Source organism: Heteronotia binoei, chromosome 21, assembly GCF_032191835.1.
Source record: "Heteronotia binoei isolate CCM8104 ecotype False Entrance Well chromosome 21, APGP_CSIRO_Hbin_v1, whole genome shotgun sequence".
In the NCBI taxonomy this organism is placed as follows: domain Eukaryota; kingdom Metazoa; phylum Chordata; class Lepidosauria; order Squamata; family Gekkonidae; genus Heteronotia; species Heteronotia binoei.
Window position 1 is genome coordinate 79,556,627 of NC_083243.1, and position 15,926 is coordinate 79,572,552.

At 40.7% G+C, this 15,926-nt stretch overlaps 1 protein-coding gene and 1 long non-coding RNA gene across 2 annotated transcripts in view; both read left to right on the forward strand.

Moving 5' to 3' along the window:
• The window catches only part of LOC132590295 (uncharacterized), a 394,082-nt gene that overhangs the window by 140,007 nt on the left and 238,149 nt on the right, over positions 1–15,926 (forward strand). The gene's annotated exons all lie outside the window — the stretch shown is intronic.
• Positions 1–15,926, forward strand: part of RTF1 (RTF1 homolog, Paf1/RNA polymerase II complex component) — a 70,153-nt gene that overhangs the window by 40,478 nt on the left and 13,749 nt on the right. Inside the window, exons 6-16 of the mRNA XM_060263312.1 lie at positions 326–437; positions 3,391–3,526; positions 3,846–4,023; positions 5,436–5,518; positions 6,014–6,101; positions 6,206–6,313; positions 7,094–7,171; positions 8,817–8,938; positions 9,172–9,229; positions 9,759–9,836; positions 10,686–10,781. Of these exons, the coding sequence (XP_060119295.1) occupies positions 326–437; positions 3,391–3,526; positions 3,846–4,023; positions 5,436–5,518; positions 6,014–6,101; positions 6,206–6,313; positions 7,094–7,171; positions 8,817–8,938; positions 9,172–9,229; positions 9,759–9,836; positions 10,686–10,781 (1,137 nt within the window). The remainder of the gene's footprint in view (positions 1–325; positions 438–3,390; positions 3,527–3,845; positions 4,024–5,435; positions 5,519–6,013; positions 6,102–6,205; positions 6,314–7,093; positions 7,172–8,816; positions 8,939–9,171; positions 9,230–9,758; positions 9,837–10,685; positions 10,782–15,926) is intronic.

The window sequence follows — 15,926 nt, forward strand, 5'->3', positions numbered from 1 at the left end:
GGCATGCACAGTGATGCCTCCTCCCCGGGACGAGAGGAAGTGCGCGCCGAAATTAATGCTCCAAGATTGCTTTGAATTCTCTGAGGTCGGGTTCAGTCCTGGCAGATAACCCATGTGTGTGACTGCACAGATGACCACTCGAAGATCATCAGTTACAGGTAAGAAACCTGTTTTTATTCACTATATTTTTGTTTTGTGTAAGTGGTCATACCCAACCTGTCCTTGCATAATCTTCACTGTATTTCAGGCCATATGGATGTAGGTGTAGGTGTTTTCATACATGAATTGGGACTAGGTATTGAAATGGCTTATGTGTTCTTCTCAGGTAATGTCACATAATAAAGAACGGCGGTCAAAGCGAGATGAAAAATTGGATAAGAAATCCCAAGCCATGGAAGAACTGAAAGCAGAGAGGGAGAAAAGGAAGAACAGGACAGGTACATTGAAAGATTTATGCCCACGTTTTTGTAGTTTTCTTTGCTTTTAAACTAACAGTGCATTTCTGGTTCATGTAATACGGTTGCCATGTGATACCCTACCTTCTGTATATGTCACTGTGATAGGGATGCAAGGTGGGATGCATTACATTTTAAATTATAGCCCAGCCATATCGTTTTTTCCTGCCCACATAATTTTATTTAGTAGTTTCATGTGGATTTAAATGCAATAATACCATAAGCTAAGTTTGTTCAGAGTGAAGGTATATGGTTATTCTGACTTTGCCATGGCCAGGCATGAGCCATATTGGATTGTTATTTGAAAGACTAGATTGTGCTTTCTTCATTGTTGACTACAACCACTATTTCACTTAGTAAAACATACCAGGTAGAACTAGCATTAATACATCTTGTTTTGTGAATGTCATGTGAAGTGACATCCCAAAGGGGACGTTGTTTTCATTTTTTTAATACTGCTAATTCCCTTCATCTGTTCATCTGCTACCTCTGCACAAAAGCATGGAAGCATTTTTTTCTTCCCAGTACATATTTCAAAATTTTTTGTAATCTTTCTCTCTGCTTTTCCTTTTTTGTCACAATGTTATCTGCGTTTTTACAGATCACTGCCATTGACACTTGAAATAACAGGCTTTGGACTTATCAAAATGTAAACTTTGCCCTTTCATAAAGTTCAGGATGCCTTGCAAAAATCAATTGTATTTGTACTGTGAACTGTTACATCTATATTTTAACAAATAATTGGACAGGTTTCCTAAGGAGAGACATATAGGCTTGGATCCAGCAGCAGCTTCTACTGCAGGAAGGGATTTTCATAAGTAGAGCATGCCTTTCTCACCTTCTCCCTCCCACTACAGCCCAGAATTCTCCCTCCCTGGGGGTCTGCAATAGAATGGGGGAAATCAGCACAGATCCCCTCCCCCCCTTTCTGTCTATAGAAATCTTCCACTGGATCCAACCTGTATTGTACAGTTGACACTCTTTAAAATCCTCATAATGATGAGTTATGCCTCACATCTTCAACAGAATGCTTTTCCAAGTAAGACAGCCTTGCATGCCTCCTGAAAGTCTGGAGAAGGATCCTTGCAGTCCCATTTGGATATGATTCTCCCACTAAGTCTTTCTAAGATTTCCCTAATAGAGAATTATTTATTCTGAGGGAGAAAGGCTTCCTCTGAAGAAAGGAATCTCTTTGTTGAAGAAAAACCTGGCAGAAAGAAATCATAGGATCCTTCAAGAGCTCTTTGTGGCCTTTTCTCCCTCCTCTCACCCCAGCAATCCTTTCCAACCCTGGGAAATTTTGTTCCCAGCGTTGCAGGACTTACATAGTGTAATACACATGTGGGTTGAGATGCAGCACTAAGGAGGGAGAAGAGAATGGAATTGTCCCCTCCTTCCTCTTCTGTGAGCTAAGCTGAGATAGCTGAAAAGACAGGATAATTTCCTTGGGTTGGAAAGTACTGGTGGTGGGAGGGGAGCACTGGAAATATCTATGACTACAGGATCCAATCCCATATGTCTCTGCTACCGTATCCTGTTGCATCATACTTTCAGCAGCTTCTCCCCCTGCCCTCTGAAGGACTCCTGCTCCTGAAACTTGCCTTCCTCCTGGGCATCCTAGGAATCAAGGCAGTTCAGCCCTTGCTGGCGTCCTCACTTGAAACTGCCTCCAAGATGCCTGCATGTTGTTATCCATCCCCTAATGGAAGTACACTTCAGCATTTCCATCGATAATAAACATATCTGTCTCATATTTATTCCAGACCCCTTTGCTGCCTGTATCTCAGATTGTAAGCTTCTTAGGGGCAGAGATATTTTTCTGTTTTGTAAAATGCTGTGCATGTTAATGGCACTACATAAGTAATTTTGGCAGCTAGGCTGGGAGATGTTAAAGTAATGCTCCCTTTGTACTACCCTGTATTGTATCCACGGTCTAAAGAGCTACTCTGAGCAAGCCCAAGATGTCCAGTTGGATGTATTTTTCTATGCAGTCGAATGGAGTAGGTGGATTCACTAAGAAAAAAACTTATCTCAATGTGTTTATGATTTAGATAAGTTCATTTTAATATATTGCTATAATGAAAAAAACTGACTTAAAACTCAGTAGAGCCTTTAAACAACTTCAGAAGCTATATTATACATTTATTAAAAGGTAATATTTTTACTATTTCAGAAAATGATATACAATGCATTGCTTATTTTTAGATACCATAATGGTCATGACCCCAGGTAGGGTGTCTCTTACGATCTGCAGCCATGACTGGTTTTTGCTTGGAATCAGCACTGCAAAGTGCTTCTGCTTTCTAGTGTTCCTTTCTGCTTTAGTCTGTCTCTTCTCCTTTGTTCTATGCCTGCCCAAATACTGATTTTTGCAGATTCCCTCCTCCTGCTGCATACCTCCACATCAAACTCAGTGCTGTTCTTGTGGGGTCCCTTGCCCCTAGAGGCAGTGTTGGGGTGGGGTGCAAGGGGCTGGAGGTGGAGACAAGAAAGCTTGTTCTGTTCTGCAAACAGAGCTCTGTGGTGCATTGGGTACAATCTTACATGTTTAGCTATCATTTTAAAAAACAAGCAAAAAAATTAATTCAGTTCAAATTTATTTTTCATCTGGCAGCAGAACACAGTGCTGTATCATAAGATGCTCTTGTAACTTCCTCAGTTTCAGATTTTTTTGCCATGTACCATAAGTAGCTCCTTCATGTGTGTACATCTGCTTGCATGGTTCTGTAGCCTGTATGTAGGCAGCTAAACTTATTAAATTTTAAGGAAATTCTTATTTATTGCTTCAATAAACAACTCTAGTAGCAAATGAGAGCTGACTTCAGATTTGTACTAGGCTATCTATCTCTCTTGCTTATAGTTCAATTTAAAGGAGTTTCTAGGGGTAAAAGGAAACTGAACAAATACCAAGCTGTTTCCCTTTTATTCCTTGTAGCTGAGTTGCTTGCAAAGAAACAGCCATTAAAAACTAGTGAAGTATATTCTGATGATGAAGAGGAGGAGGAAGATGATAAATCTAGTGAGAAGACTGATCGTTCATCCAGATCTTCATCTTCTGATGAGGAGGAAGAGTGAGTACAGCATGTCTCTTTGTGTTAAGGGTAAGGGAGAAAAGATTTGAACCTGTTCCAGTCTCTAATCCTAGATTCTGTGTTCAGCAAAGGAGCCTATACCCTTTAGGGTTATGTAATACCATGGGATGTACTTGCTTTTAACTTGTACCATTTACATTGTAATATTCACGGCTGGAGGACAAGTCTGAATGCTGTCATAGAAATATTAACTTTATTGTCCTGTGTGTGTTTTAAGTTTCAGATACCAAATGTATAACTCTGTGGACTCAGACTCTAGGATGTGAATGGTCTTCTGTCTTCTACTTTACTGTACTAGGAAAGAAGAAATTCCTCCCAAATCACAACCAGTGTCTTTGCCTGAAGAACTAAATCGCGTTCGATTATCTCGGCACAAATTGGAGCGTTGGTGTCACATGCCATTTTTTGCCAAGACAGTCACAGGCTGCTTTGTGCGCATTGGTATAGGAAACCACAACAGCAAACCTGTTTACAGGGTGAGTTTGTCTTAGAAGGTAGACCCTAACTTCCACTGGCATTTGTTGTAATAAAAGAATACAGGATATCTTGATTAATACACAGGAGGCACTGGCCCCCAAGTGGGTTGCCGTCTTTCTAGGAAGGAAGCAATGAACTCCTCCCATTTCAGGCTGAAGAGATGGTTCCCTTTATGGAGACAAATGGGCAGAATTAAAATGACCATTTGCTTACATGCTAGGAAGAAGTAAGATAGACTGTTGGCTTTTTATATCCTGAGTTAGGACTGTGAAAATTGAGTGCGTGATCTTTGATATCATGGGGGAAAGGTGCAGGGCAGCACATGTGGCAACTCAAACACCAGTTCAGAATAGGACAAAGAGAAACCCTCCCAGTAGGATGTAAAGAGTTAAAAGTTTAGTACACTGTGCAAGCATTCAAGCCAAGAACCAGAGAACAGGGATAAATGGGAGTGAAGTCTGCCTTGACCCAGCCTGTTTCAAAGTTTCAGCTTTGCTTGTATCCAATCTTCAGAAAAAATGCCAAGGTACACCCAGTGACTTGTACAGCTTAGTTAGCCTTTGACTTTATTTCTTTGTATATTGTTATTCATCTTCTGTAATATTCATTCTAATGTTCTGAGGTGATTTTTCCTTTGTTCTTGTGCTCCTTAAAATTAGAAATGTTTTTCAATGAATAAAAGTTTTTGTCTGTAGAAAAGATCTTAGACTGTGCTCAAAGTTTCTTACCCAAAGCACCTGCCTGCTTTCCATGCTTGGATTAAAGGCTTCTGACTGGGCTAAAGTCTTTTAGCAAGCAGGGGAAGAGGGTGTGTATAGCAGCTTACACATTAACACATAGACTTTATCTGTGCTTCAAACCATAAATAGCAGGAAACCAGGGCAGAATTTGAGTGGTGGAAATATACACAAGGCAATATGGAGAGGGGAGGGCTTGGGACATCACACACACACACACATTCCCCACCACCTCTCAGGTGTTCTTGGACAAGGGAAGGGTGGAGGATCATTAGAACACTAAGAACCACAACTGTTCAGTCTTTCTATTTTGTTCATTATTGTTCAAGGTGTTGGAGCCATGAAAAGTTAATTCCCAAAATGTGAGGCATCAGCTGCTGGTAATATCCCTTACAGTAATTCTGTATTATTTACCTTGTTATAGTGTCTTGACATTCTTAATAAATATACATCAACGTTTATGTAACTTCCTGCTCCATGTGTTAAAAAAAAACCCAAAAGCATTTTAAATGGTGTCATTAACTTGATACTTTCCTGCTTCAAATTGAACATCGCTAAGGATGTGACAGTCAGCATGAACTCATTCTGCAGCTCCTGCTCTGCTCTACCTACTGTCAAGTCTTTTCCCCATCTAACATGCAGTTTTCATATTCTTCTCTCCCCTATATCCATAGGTGGCAGAAATAACTGGTGTTGTAGAAACTGCAAAGGTTTATCAACTTGGAGGTACCAGGACAAACAAAGGATTACAGCTAAGGTACAACATTGGGAATTCGTTTTGAGGGTATACTCCTTGGGCGATAAGAGTATAGACATAAATGTCAAAATCTCTTCTTAAGGATAGGGTGTTGGTAAATAACCTTTCAAAAGGGTTTCCCTTACAGCATCCATAGAGATGTGGAAAACATGGAGTACCTGCAATACTGCAGTAGGTGAGATGTGTCTCCTGTGCTATAAGTACTGGACTGGGATTTCTTCTTCACCAGTACAATCCAATTTAGAATCTCTCTTCCTGTAGCAACCTAGAGTTGAGGTTGACAGTGAACTGGATTCTTCCAGCTTTGGATCTCCTTCCTCTTGTCCCATCAGTAAAGCTGACAGAATCCAACCCATAATATGACATGGATAAATAGTGAGGTGTAGAGTTGCCCTTTGCTGGATGCTTCTCTAAAACAGCGTCCTATTTAGAGATTAGAAGTTAACAACTGCTCTCATACAGCAATCTGATTTAAAATTATTTTTTGTTGTACAGGCATGGTAGTGACCAGCGTGTTTTTCGATTAGAATTTGTCTCCAATCAAGAATTCACAGAGAGTGAATTCATGAAGTGGAAGGAAGCTGTAAGTTTCTTGGAATCTTTATTTTGCCTAATACCTTTTGCCAAGAATTATAGTGTTGAGCAATAACTGAAGACATTTGGCATTTTTCCTCTTTTTGTAACTAGATGTTTTCTGCTGGGATGCAGTTACCCACACTAGATGAAATAAACAAGAAGGAAGTGTCCATCAAAGAAGCCCTCAACTATAAATTTAATGACCAGGACATTGAGGAGGTAAATGAAGAAAATGTACTTTTGAGCTGGAACCATACAATTGAAGGTTCATAATGGAAAGATAGGTGAGGTTTTAAAGAGGAGATGTTCTCAGTTGCCAAATTCTGGTTCTATAAATATAAGATGGGCTCAAGGTTAATTTGGAGAACGAAATACCTGGCACAAGGCTCTGTTTTGACTCCATTTAGATGCCCCTGTTGTAGGCAGATAGAAAAGTGATATACATCAGACTTGCAACAAATCAGATCACAGCTGAAGTGGGACTCATATTGTAAATAATTATGAGTGAGGAATTGAGGGTTAAGGTTTTTTTGTTTTGTTTTTGCAGTACCTACCTGTAAAATAAACTAGCATTGCCCTAGACCACCCTGTAAAAAGTCTGCCATGAAAACATCGTGATCCAACGTCACCCCAGAGTCGGAAACGACTGGTGCTTGCACAGGGGACTACCTTTACCTTTTTAGTACAGGTAGATTATTTCTCACCACTTTTGAATCAGCAGTAGATTTGCAGCCAGCATGCAGTATATGATGTATGGACAAGTTCTAAAGTGCTTATTTTACTACTCCAATACAGTGTACATAAGTTAGGGAGGAAAGCTGATCTTTAAATGGGCCATTAAGTATGGGAACTGACCTTGGCTTGTATACACACTAATATAGTGAGTGTTAGGTATAAAGAGCAACCTTATGGTAGGTAATGAAACTGGATGGCTTGTCATTTGTGGAATCCCAGGGTTAATGCTACAAAGTATTTTATTTTTCTTTTTTCCATTTATAGATTGTAAAAGAGAAAGAGAGATTCCGGAAAGCACCACCAAACTATGCCATGAAGAAAACACAGCTACTGAAAGAGAAGGTAAGAAAAGGGGGCCTTCAACTGAGACTCCAGGCAGCTTTAGCTAGTGCGTTGAATAAATTCTTTCTTACTGCCTTTCCCTGCAGTTTTTCCCAGTGTCTGATTTGTTGGTGCTTTCCCCCCAGATTTCCTTTTTATATTGAATGATTTCCTACTTTGATTGTGCCTTCCTTGGATTAATTTCTCAATTATTATTTTGAGGTTTGTTTTGGTACAAGGAGTAAACGGATTGTTCAGCTTGTGCCACCAGCCTTTAATTTGTATTACTGTCAGTAATGGTAATTTAAAAGTGCTAATTTAAGAAGCTACCTACTGTAACTTGGATAGTACAGGCTAGCCAGATCGTGTTAGATCTTATTAGATCATTCAATGAAATTGCTGAGCAGTCAGGTTAAAACAGATAAAAGGAAGTATTTCTTCACCCAAAGGGTGATTAAGATGTGGAATTTGGCTACAAGCATAGCCAGCTTCAAGAGGGGATTGGATAAAAATATGGAGCAGAGCTCCATCAGTGCCTATTATCCACAGTGTGTTTGTATGTGTGTATTTTGACCACTGTGTGATACAAAGTGTTGGACTGGATGGGCCATTGGCCTGATCCAACATGGCTTCTCTTATGTTCTTATGTAAGCTAAGCAGGGTTGGCCCTAGCTAGTATTTGGATGGGAGACCTCCAAGGAATGTGCAGAGGCAGGCAAAGGCAAACCACCTCTGAACGTCTCTTGGCTTGAAAATCCTACGTTAGCTGAGACTTGATGTCACACACACAAGTTAAGAGATAGCACTCTTAAATTACTGGTCTATTATCCAAGATAAAATCAATTACTGCATTGATGTTTGTTCCTTCTACCACATGTGTTTGACCAGAGTCTATCCTGTTTTATTGAATGAACAATAGCACTGCCTGGTCTAATGTTAGCACGATAATGCTCTATTGCTGGTGATCCCTGGTCCTGACGAGGGCCAGGACTTTTTTGATCTTGGCTCCAACCTGGTGGAACTCTCTGCCAGGTGACACCAGGGCCCTGTGGGATCTTATGCAAATTCACAGGGCCTGTAAGGCAGAGATGTTCCACCAGGCTTTCGATTAAGGACAGTGATGATTGCCAAGCTGGCACCTCATTCCCCCCCCCCCGAGCTCCCCCCCCCTCCAAACATACGATGTCTCACAGTGTGGAACAGAAGGAAATTAGTAGGGGACCATCAGAGGTTGTAAATATTTTTAGCTTAAATTGTTTTATTTGTCTTAAATTTTTGTATTTATTATGTTGTTGATGTTAACCAATGTTTGTATCTAATTAGGTCTTTTATGGTTGAGCCTAATGGTAATTGTGTTTCTGTAATTTAATATTACTTGCTTCCGTATATTATAATGGATTTTTTTATGTTTTTAGGTTTGTTTGACTTTTTTATCATTATGCTCTTAATTTTCCATTGTGATGACCTTTGGCTATATACAATAAATATTTCTGCAATATATTGTTGATGTACATTGCCCAGAGCTTGGTGCTAGCTGAGATGAGGCAATTAATTAAATTGAAATAATAATAATAATTATAATAATAATAATATTTTTATGAACTCTGACTCGCATAATGGGTGTTGTGGGGATAATTCAGGCCTAACAAACACATCTTTGTTGAAGGCGATGGCAGAGGACATGGGTGACCAGGACAGGGCAAAACAGATTCAAGATCAGCTTAATGAGTTAGAGGAGAGAGCAGAGGCCTTGGATCGCCAGCGAACAAAAAACATTTCAGCCATCAGGTATGTATCTGGCATTTAATGGTTGGACAGAAGCAGCATACCAGAAGCTGGACTTCCCCAAAACGTTTTGTGAGTCCCCTTCTTTCTTTAGTAAATTCTGTGGTTAGTAATCTTGTTTGAAGGTGCTTCATGCTAATTTTCTTTACCTGATTACTGATGAAATTGCTTATGTTGAAAATTTGATGGATTGTCTCTATGGGATGTGTTAATGTTTGTGCTGTGTTTCTTTGCAGTTACATTAATCAGAGGAATAGAGAATGGAACATTGTGGAATCTGAAAAGGCTTTAGTGGTGAGTGGTAACAATCATGGAGACGAGCCATTAGAATGTAGAAAGACCATTAAAAAGGTAGCAACCCGAGGTAAATATTTGATATCTTCCCCAGTACTTCAAAGAAGCTGCTGCTTTTTATACCCATATGCCACTTTGGTGCCAATTTCAACAAAGTATTGTAAAGTATTGAACAGTTCTCTTTATGATAATCAAGGAGTGTAATTTTATGTTTGTTTCAAAAGAGGGCACTTGTGTATAATATAAACACAATTTCATGGCGTGACATTTGCAGAAACAAACCTGTTGACCTACAAGAATAAGATTACTCAAATAAAATGGCATGTCTTGGAGGTAGTCTTTCACTGCCTTTTTTAAATACCAGACACTTTTTAAAAATAGTGTACATTGCAGTACTGTAAAGCCAGATACTTGGCTAAAGGAGTTTCTGATCCTTGTAGTGTCAAATAATCTTATGTTGCTTGGCTGTGCTGAGGAAAACCAAACAAGACAGAGGAAGGTGACTGATAATTTGTATTTCCCTATGCAGGCTGAAAGCCACAATATGAAAAAACAGCAAATGGATCCCTTTACTAGGCGGCAGTGCAAACCCACAATAGTCTCTAATGTGAGTAAAGTTGGGGGGTAGTTTAAGACTATTTATGTTTCATAATGGCTTAACAAGCTAGAACAGAGCTATCCACATATTGCTGCATATGGTGTTGAAGTAGTATCAACAGAAAACTATAGTCTGTGGGGTTGATGGGAAGGATCTTCAGATGGCTGCTTAGCTTAGTAGTGTACTAAGTTCATCATTGTACTAAGTTCATAACGGAGAGCCAGTTTGGTGTAGTGGTTAAGTATGCGGACTCTTATCTGGGAGAACCGGGTTTGATTCCCCACTCCTCCACTTGCACCTGCTAGCATGGCCTTGGGTCAGCCATAGCTCTGGCAGAGGTTGTCCTTGAAAGGGCAGCTGCTGTGAGAGCCCTCTCCAGCCCCACCCACCTCACAGGGTGTCTGTTGTGGGGGAGGAAGGTAAAGGAGATTGTGAGCCGCTCTGAGACTCTTCGGAGTGGAGGGCAGGATATAAATCCAATATCATCATCATCATTGCCAAATTGCCACTTATGTTAGCTCAAGGTATAGCACAGCACAAGCCATTCCCAGCCTTAGCTTGAGACTTGCACCAAGTCTTGCTCTTAGCTAAATTCTGGTGGCTTGTAAGATTCAACCCATTGTCCTACCTATTGTCCATCTCAATGAAGAATTGTGCATTATATTTTCCTTCAGCAAAATGATATATTGAACCTGAATACTGATACCACTCTGAAAATTGGTGAAAATGTTAGATTTGGGAAGATACCTCCTGTGGTTCTAACTACATAGGTATTAATTTGTGCAATAAAACAAGTACAGTTGTACATTTGTTCTGTCTTATATGTGGCACAGGATAAATCTCTACCTCTTTTCACAGTCTAGAGATCCTGCTGTCCAAGCTGCTATTCTTGCCCAACTGAATGCAAAATATGGATCTGGTGTATTGCCGGATGCTCCAAAGGACGTAAACAAGGCAAGTGCACAGAACCTCTGACTGGTTCTAATAAAGTTATAACTTTGTGAAATAGTTGCTCTTCTTATGCATGTGAACAGGGGAAACAAATATTTTCCTTTAATAGTGCGACTCTTTTGACCATAGCCTTTAACCTAACCACATAGATGAGAAAAAGAGGCTCACTCTAGTCACAAGTTTTTTTTTTAATTTTATGCTAGGTTGCTAAAAGATAGGATGCTGGTGGCATATGGGTCCTTATTTGTAAGAGAAAATAACAGCTCTGGTTAATATTTCTGGACTCATTCTTCTCAGGTACTGGGGTAATCCATCTCTCTCTCTCCTCACTGAATTTGGAACATTTAATAGCTAAATAAGCCAAGGTACCTATCTTCCCCCTATTGCAGAAGTACCAGCATTCTGAAAAGGGAACTCCCAAAAGTGGCCTTTCATTTCTGAGTTTAATACAGCATTCAGTCTAGCCACCAAAAAATATCATAGCATTGAGGAGCTGTCATGGACTTAAAAAATGCTGGTAAGATAATTGGGGGTTCAAGTCCATTATAAGCAAGGGAATATGCCCTTCTTGCTTGTTGATTTGTGCTTCTAAAATCTAGTATTGATAGCTGCTTCTTGACCCTTTGGGATGCAATTTTCTTATTTTCCATTGAGAGTAATAAAGTTTTAGTAAAGTCTAGTTGTTCCAGTCTCTGATCAACCAGTCTCTTCCATTTAAACTTGAAAGAATCTTCTCCTAGTCTAAAAAGGAGTTTAGATCTGTAGTTAAAAAGAATCTTAATCCTGAGTCTAATTGCATCCATTCAAGCTACTAATTCTAATGAAGGAATTGCAAATTTTTGGCAAATAGCTATACTGGATACACACTTTGGTAACCTGGTTATTTTTCTCAGGAATTTTAATAAGAAATCAGTAATATCTGATAGAACTTCTACCCACGTTCCTGTGCCATAAAGTATTTGATTAAATTTACCCACAAAAAGTCCTAATAGCTGCTGGATAATATTTACCTTCTTCTGTGGGGAAAAAAGTATCAAGGCATTTAAATACCATTGTCAAGCGTCAATATTTCTTAGTAACCAGTCCTTTGTTTTAAATCAAAAGTAGGTTTATTGTTAGAAACTCAGGAGCTGTACCAAGGACACAAGCCTTGGGAGTAATGACGTACAAACGGTTACACAGTTATTAGGGTTTGTAGAATCTTTCGGGCTCAAGTGCTGTGTTCTACTGGAGAAAGTTTTCCTTCCAGACGTTTCGTTCTCAGCTGCAGAGAACATCCTCAGTGGCGTTGCAGCTGGAGCAGGCGCTCTGACCTTCTTGGCTGCTGTGCATTGAGTGGGGCCAGGGCTGCTGGAGAGCTGCTATTTCTAGGCTGGAGAGGGTGTGATGAAAGGGCAATTGGTTTGTGGATGTGCCCATTGTTTGGTGGGGCTTCCTGGAAGGGTAGTGATAAGGAAACTGGCTGTTGAATGTGACCATTGTTCTGTGTTAATTGCTGGGAGGGTTGGAAGGGATGTGAAGATATGGAAGATGGTTGTTGACTGTGCTGATTGTTCTGTGGAATGTGCTGGTGGTTCTGAGACTTTCTGCAGTTTATAGTCTGTAGGGTGTTTTGCAGAGCTGGGTACCAAGATTGGTGGATGAAAATGCCTTCTTCCTTTCTGTTAAAGTTGTGCTGGTGTTTGTAAATCTCAATAGCTTCTCTGTTCAGGCGGGTATGATAATGTGAGACCGTAGAAAGGACTTCAGTTCTTTCAAAGTGGATGACGTGGTCTCCTTCTTGAAGTGCATGTTCAGCTACAGCTGATTTTTTCTGGCTGAAACAAGTGACAGTGTCTCTTGTGTTCAGTGAGACGGGTGTTGATACTGCGTTGGGTAGTGCCAATGTAGACTGCACCACAGGAGCAGTGTATTTTGTAGACTCCAGGGGTTGAAAGTGGATCTCTCATATCTTTGGCCGAGCGCAGCATGTGGCGGATCTGTTGTGTGGGCTTCTCCCATAATTTCCCCCTGGGAATGGAGTCAAAAGCAGATTTTAAGTCAATAAAGGCTGCATAAAGAGAAACCGTTCTGCTGGTTGCGTATTTCTCTATCAAATGTGATAGAATCAAATTATATCCCAACGTGGATCATCCTTCCCTAAACCCAGCTTGCTCATCTACCAGATACCTTTCTTGAATCAGCCAGCACTGCAATTTCTCTAGAAGATGGCTAGCTTATAGTTTTGCCCAGAATATTCAAGAGGCTGATTGGCCTATAATTGGCTGGATTATCCTTCTGCCCGGACTTAAAAGAAGGAATGATGATAGCCTCTCTCCAGGTCTCAGGTAAATCCCCTGTCAAATCTATATAAGTAAACAATGGGGCCAAGAGAGAGGACCACCAGTCTATAGTATCTTTCAATAGATCTGGGGGAATAAAATCCGGGCCTGGAGCTTTGCCTCTCTTGAGTTTACTGATCAAAGATCTAACTTCTCCAGCCATCACTGGAGGCCAAGGTGGCAGGTCTGAAAGGGCCTCATGAATCTGGGGAACTGCAGAATGGTGGGGATCAGAGTACAGTACTTGAAAAAATTATCCCCAATTCTTGGGGGTGACAAATACCATTGGGGGAGATGTCTCTGCAGGAGTGGCTCGAGATCAATTTCCAAAACCCTGTCAAGATCTTCTCCTTGGATGACTGTATAATGCTATTCCACAGCACTTTCATGGCCTCATGCTTCTTTGTGGCAATCGGTTGTTTGTATAACTTCTTAGAACATGAAAGATGGTATTGTGCACACAGAGAATCAAGGCCCTCAGTGTTCTTATATGCATGATACGCTGATTTTAGATCTTTTCTTGCTTACTTGCATTCTTTATCGAACCAGAGCTTGGAGACGTTTTTGAATCTACGATGTTGAACAGAAGCATCTTGAACCAGTAATTGTTTTATGAGTTGGAGGAAATGGTCGAAGGGGATCAGAGGGTTCAAGTCATGGGGAGTATCCATAATTAATTTTCTATTGGAGCAAGCATCCTCCTTCTCCAGGGCTCCCCTCACTGTTTGTGCCAACTGATCGGACCACTTGGCACGGCATCTCATTTGTTGGACTGGAACCAAATGTGGGCCCATCGTAATACTATGAAAAGTCTCTGGAACTAAAGGAGCTAGAGTGAGTAATAGTGGAAGATGATCGCTTTCTAGTTCGGGTAGAACTTGTAGATGAAGAACCTTCGAAAGTAATCTTGGGCTGGCTAGAAAATAGTCAATAGTACTGCATCTAGTGCTGGGTAGAAAGGTGATCTCCCCAGGATAATCACCTACTGTGGAGCCATTCAATATGGAGAGGTCAAACCTTCTAGCCATCCTTGCTAAGCAAGCCCCTGCAAAATTTACCCTGGGGTCTTTTGAAAGGTGTCGAAGGAGAGAGGGATGGCGACTCGTCTCATTGATGAAAGTAGGAAATTCAAACTTTCCAATAAGGTTCTCATCATGAGGGCCTAGTTGAGCATTAAAGTCCCCTCCCATTAGGATCATATCAACTGGAGTATCATTCAGAAGATCCTCTAAATGAGATTCGAAATCATTCTAGATTGCAAGAATGTCTGATTGTCTTTGATGGGGAGGTAAGTAGACATCGATTAATAAAATAGTCTCTGTGTTTAAATGAAGGAGAACTGCCAATCTCCATGGGTTTGCATTATTTAAATATACGCATTTACCTTTAATTGTTGAGGAGATTAGAATTCCCAATCCCCCTTTGAGCCTCCCAGTGCCTTCACCAGGGTTAGCCTTGTTAGTAAAACCATAGTAACTATCCAATAAAAGCTCCCCAGCTGTCCAGGTCTCTTGAAGAAATAAAATGTCATATGTCTTAAAAAGTGAGGAATGATCTAGGCTTCTCAGGCAAGCCCAGCCAGCTATGTTCCAGGAGATTATTTTAAGATGGTTTGGCTTCTCTATTTTACGCTGAATTGGCCATCATACTTTTGAAGCTTCTGCCAGGGAAACAGGGTCAGTGATTCCTTCGACTCCAGTAGGTTCATCTAAGATCGTATGCAAGATTGGGTTGTTTGGAGGGATAATCAGATTGGTGTTGTTGCCCCTTTTCTTGATTGTTATGATTGGTTCCAGTGGAATGCATCTCAATGGCGCTGGCACTAGAGAACCATCTTTGGCAGAGGAGGGGAGTCCATTAGGTTCATTTTTTCTGCCAGGGGCTGTCTTAAACCCTTCAGGGTGGATACCAAGAGCTCCATACGACCAAATATACAATCTTGTTCTTGAGTTGGTAACATCCTAAAGGAGGTGAGAAGCCTTGCCTCTATCACATCCTCTGCACCTGGGGAATCCGCAGTCTCCATGTGGATTTGACTTTTTGAATTTAATGTTTCTGGGATCTTAGGGACAGATATCAGTAGAGGGCTCCTGTCCTGACACCCTCAATGGCTGTTGTAAGTTGGAGGGAATAGGCAGGTCTAGGATCATCAGCAGATCCCAAGGGTTGATAGGCGCCTTTTGGGTCCCTGTTGCCCTTGCATTTAAATCTTGAACGGATCTTTCAGATTTTAATGTAGCAAATTCAGGGGCTAGCTCCTGAATTAAGGTGGTTTTGAAATGTCTCTGTACCCAAATGCCCAGAGCAGTTAATTTGGTGGATTGGGCAAACAGTCGTGATGGTATTGTCTTAGAGCGAAAATGCAAAAGGAAACGTTCAAACCTGTTGGGCTGCTTAGTCTCTCAATCCGAATAAGATCATTTATGGTGAAGCTTAAAAATATCAGCCAGATGACCTATTGCTCTGCTTCTCTGGCTCCAATCAAATGTCTCCCTCTCCATGGGAACACATTAACAACTACAGCATAAGGATTAAGGACTAGTGTAAAGGAGGCTTTTACATTAGCCTTCTGGTCACCATCATAACTGACTGGAATCACACACTTGGACTCCCTTTAGTGATTGGTAAGCTGCTATCCTTATTGGTAGACATGGTGTTATTCAGTTCTTGAAGCAGGGCCAACAATCCTCTCTTGGGCTTGAAATATTTTATTTAGGAATTCAGCAACTAGAACTGTTTGTTGGGCTAGCAGCTCCAGCCCTCCCAAGGTCTGGTGGCTTGTCTGTCATTAGGAGACATGAAACCAGGCATATCTTGCTCAGTCTCT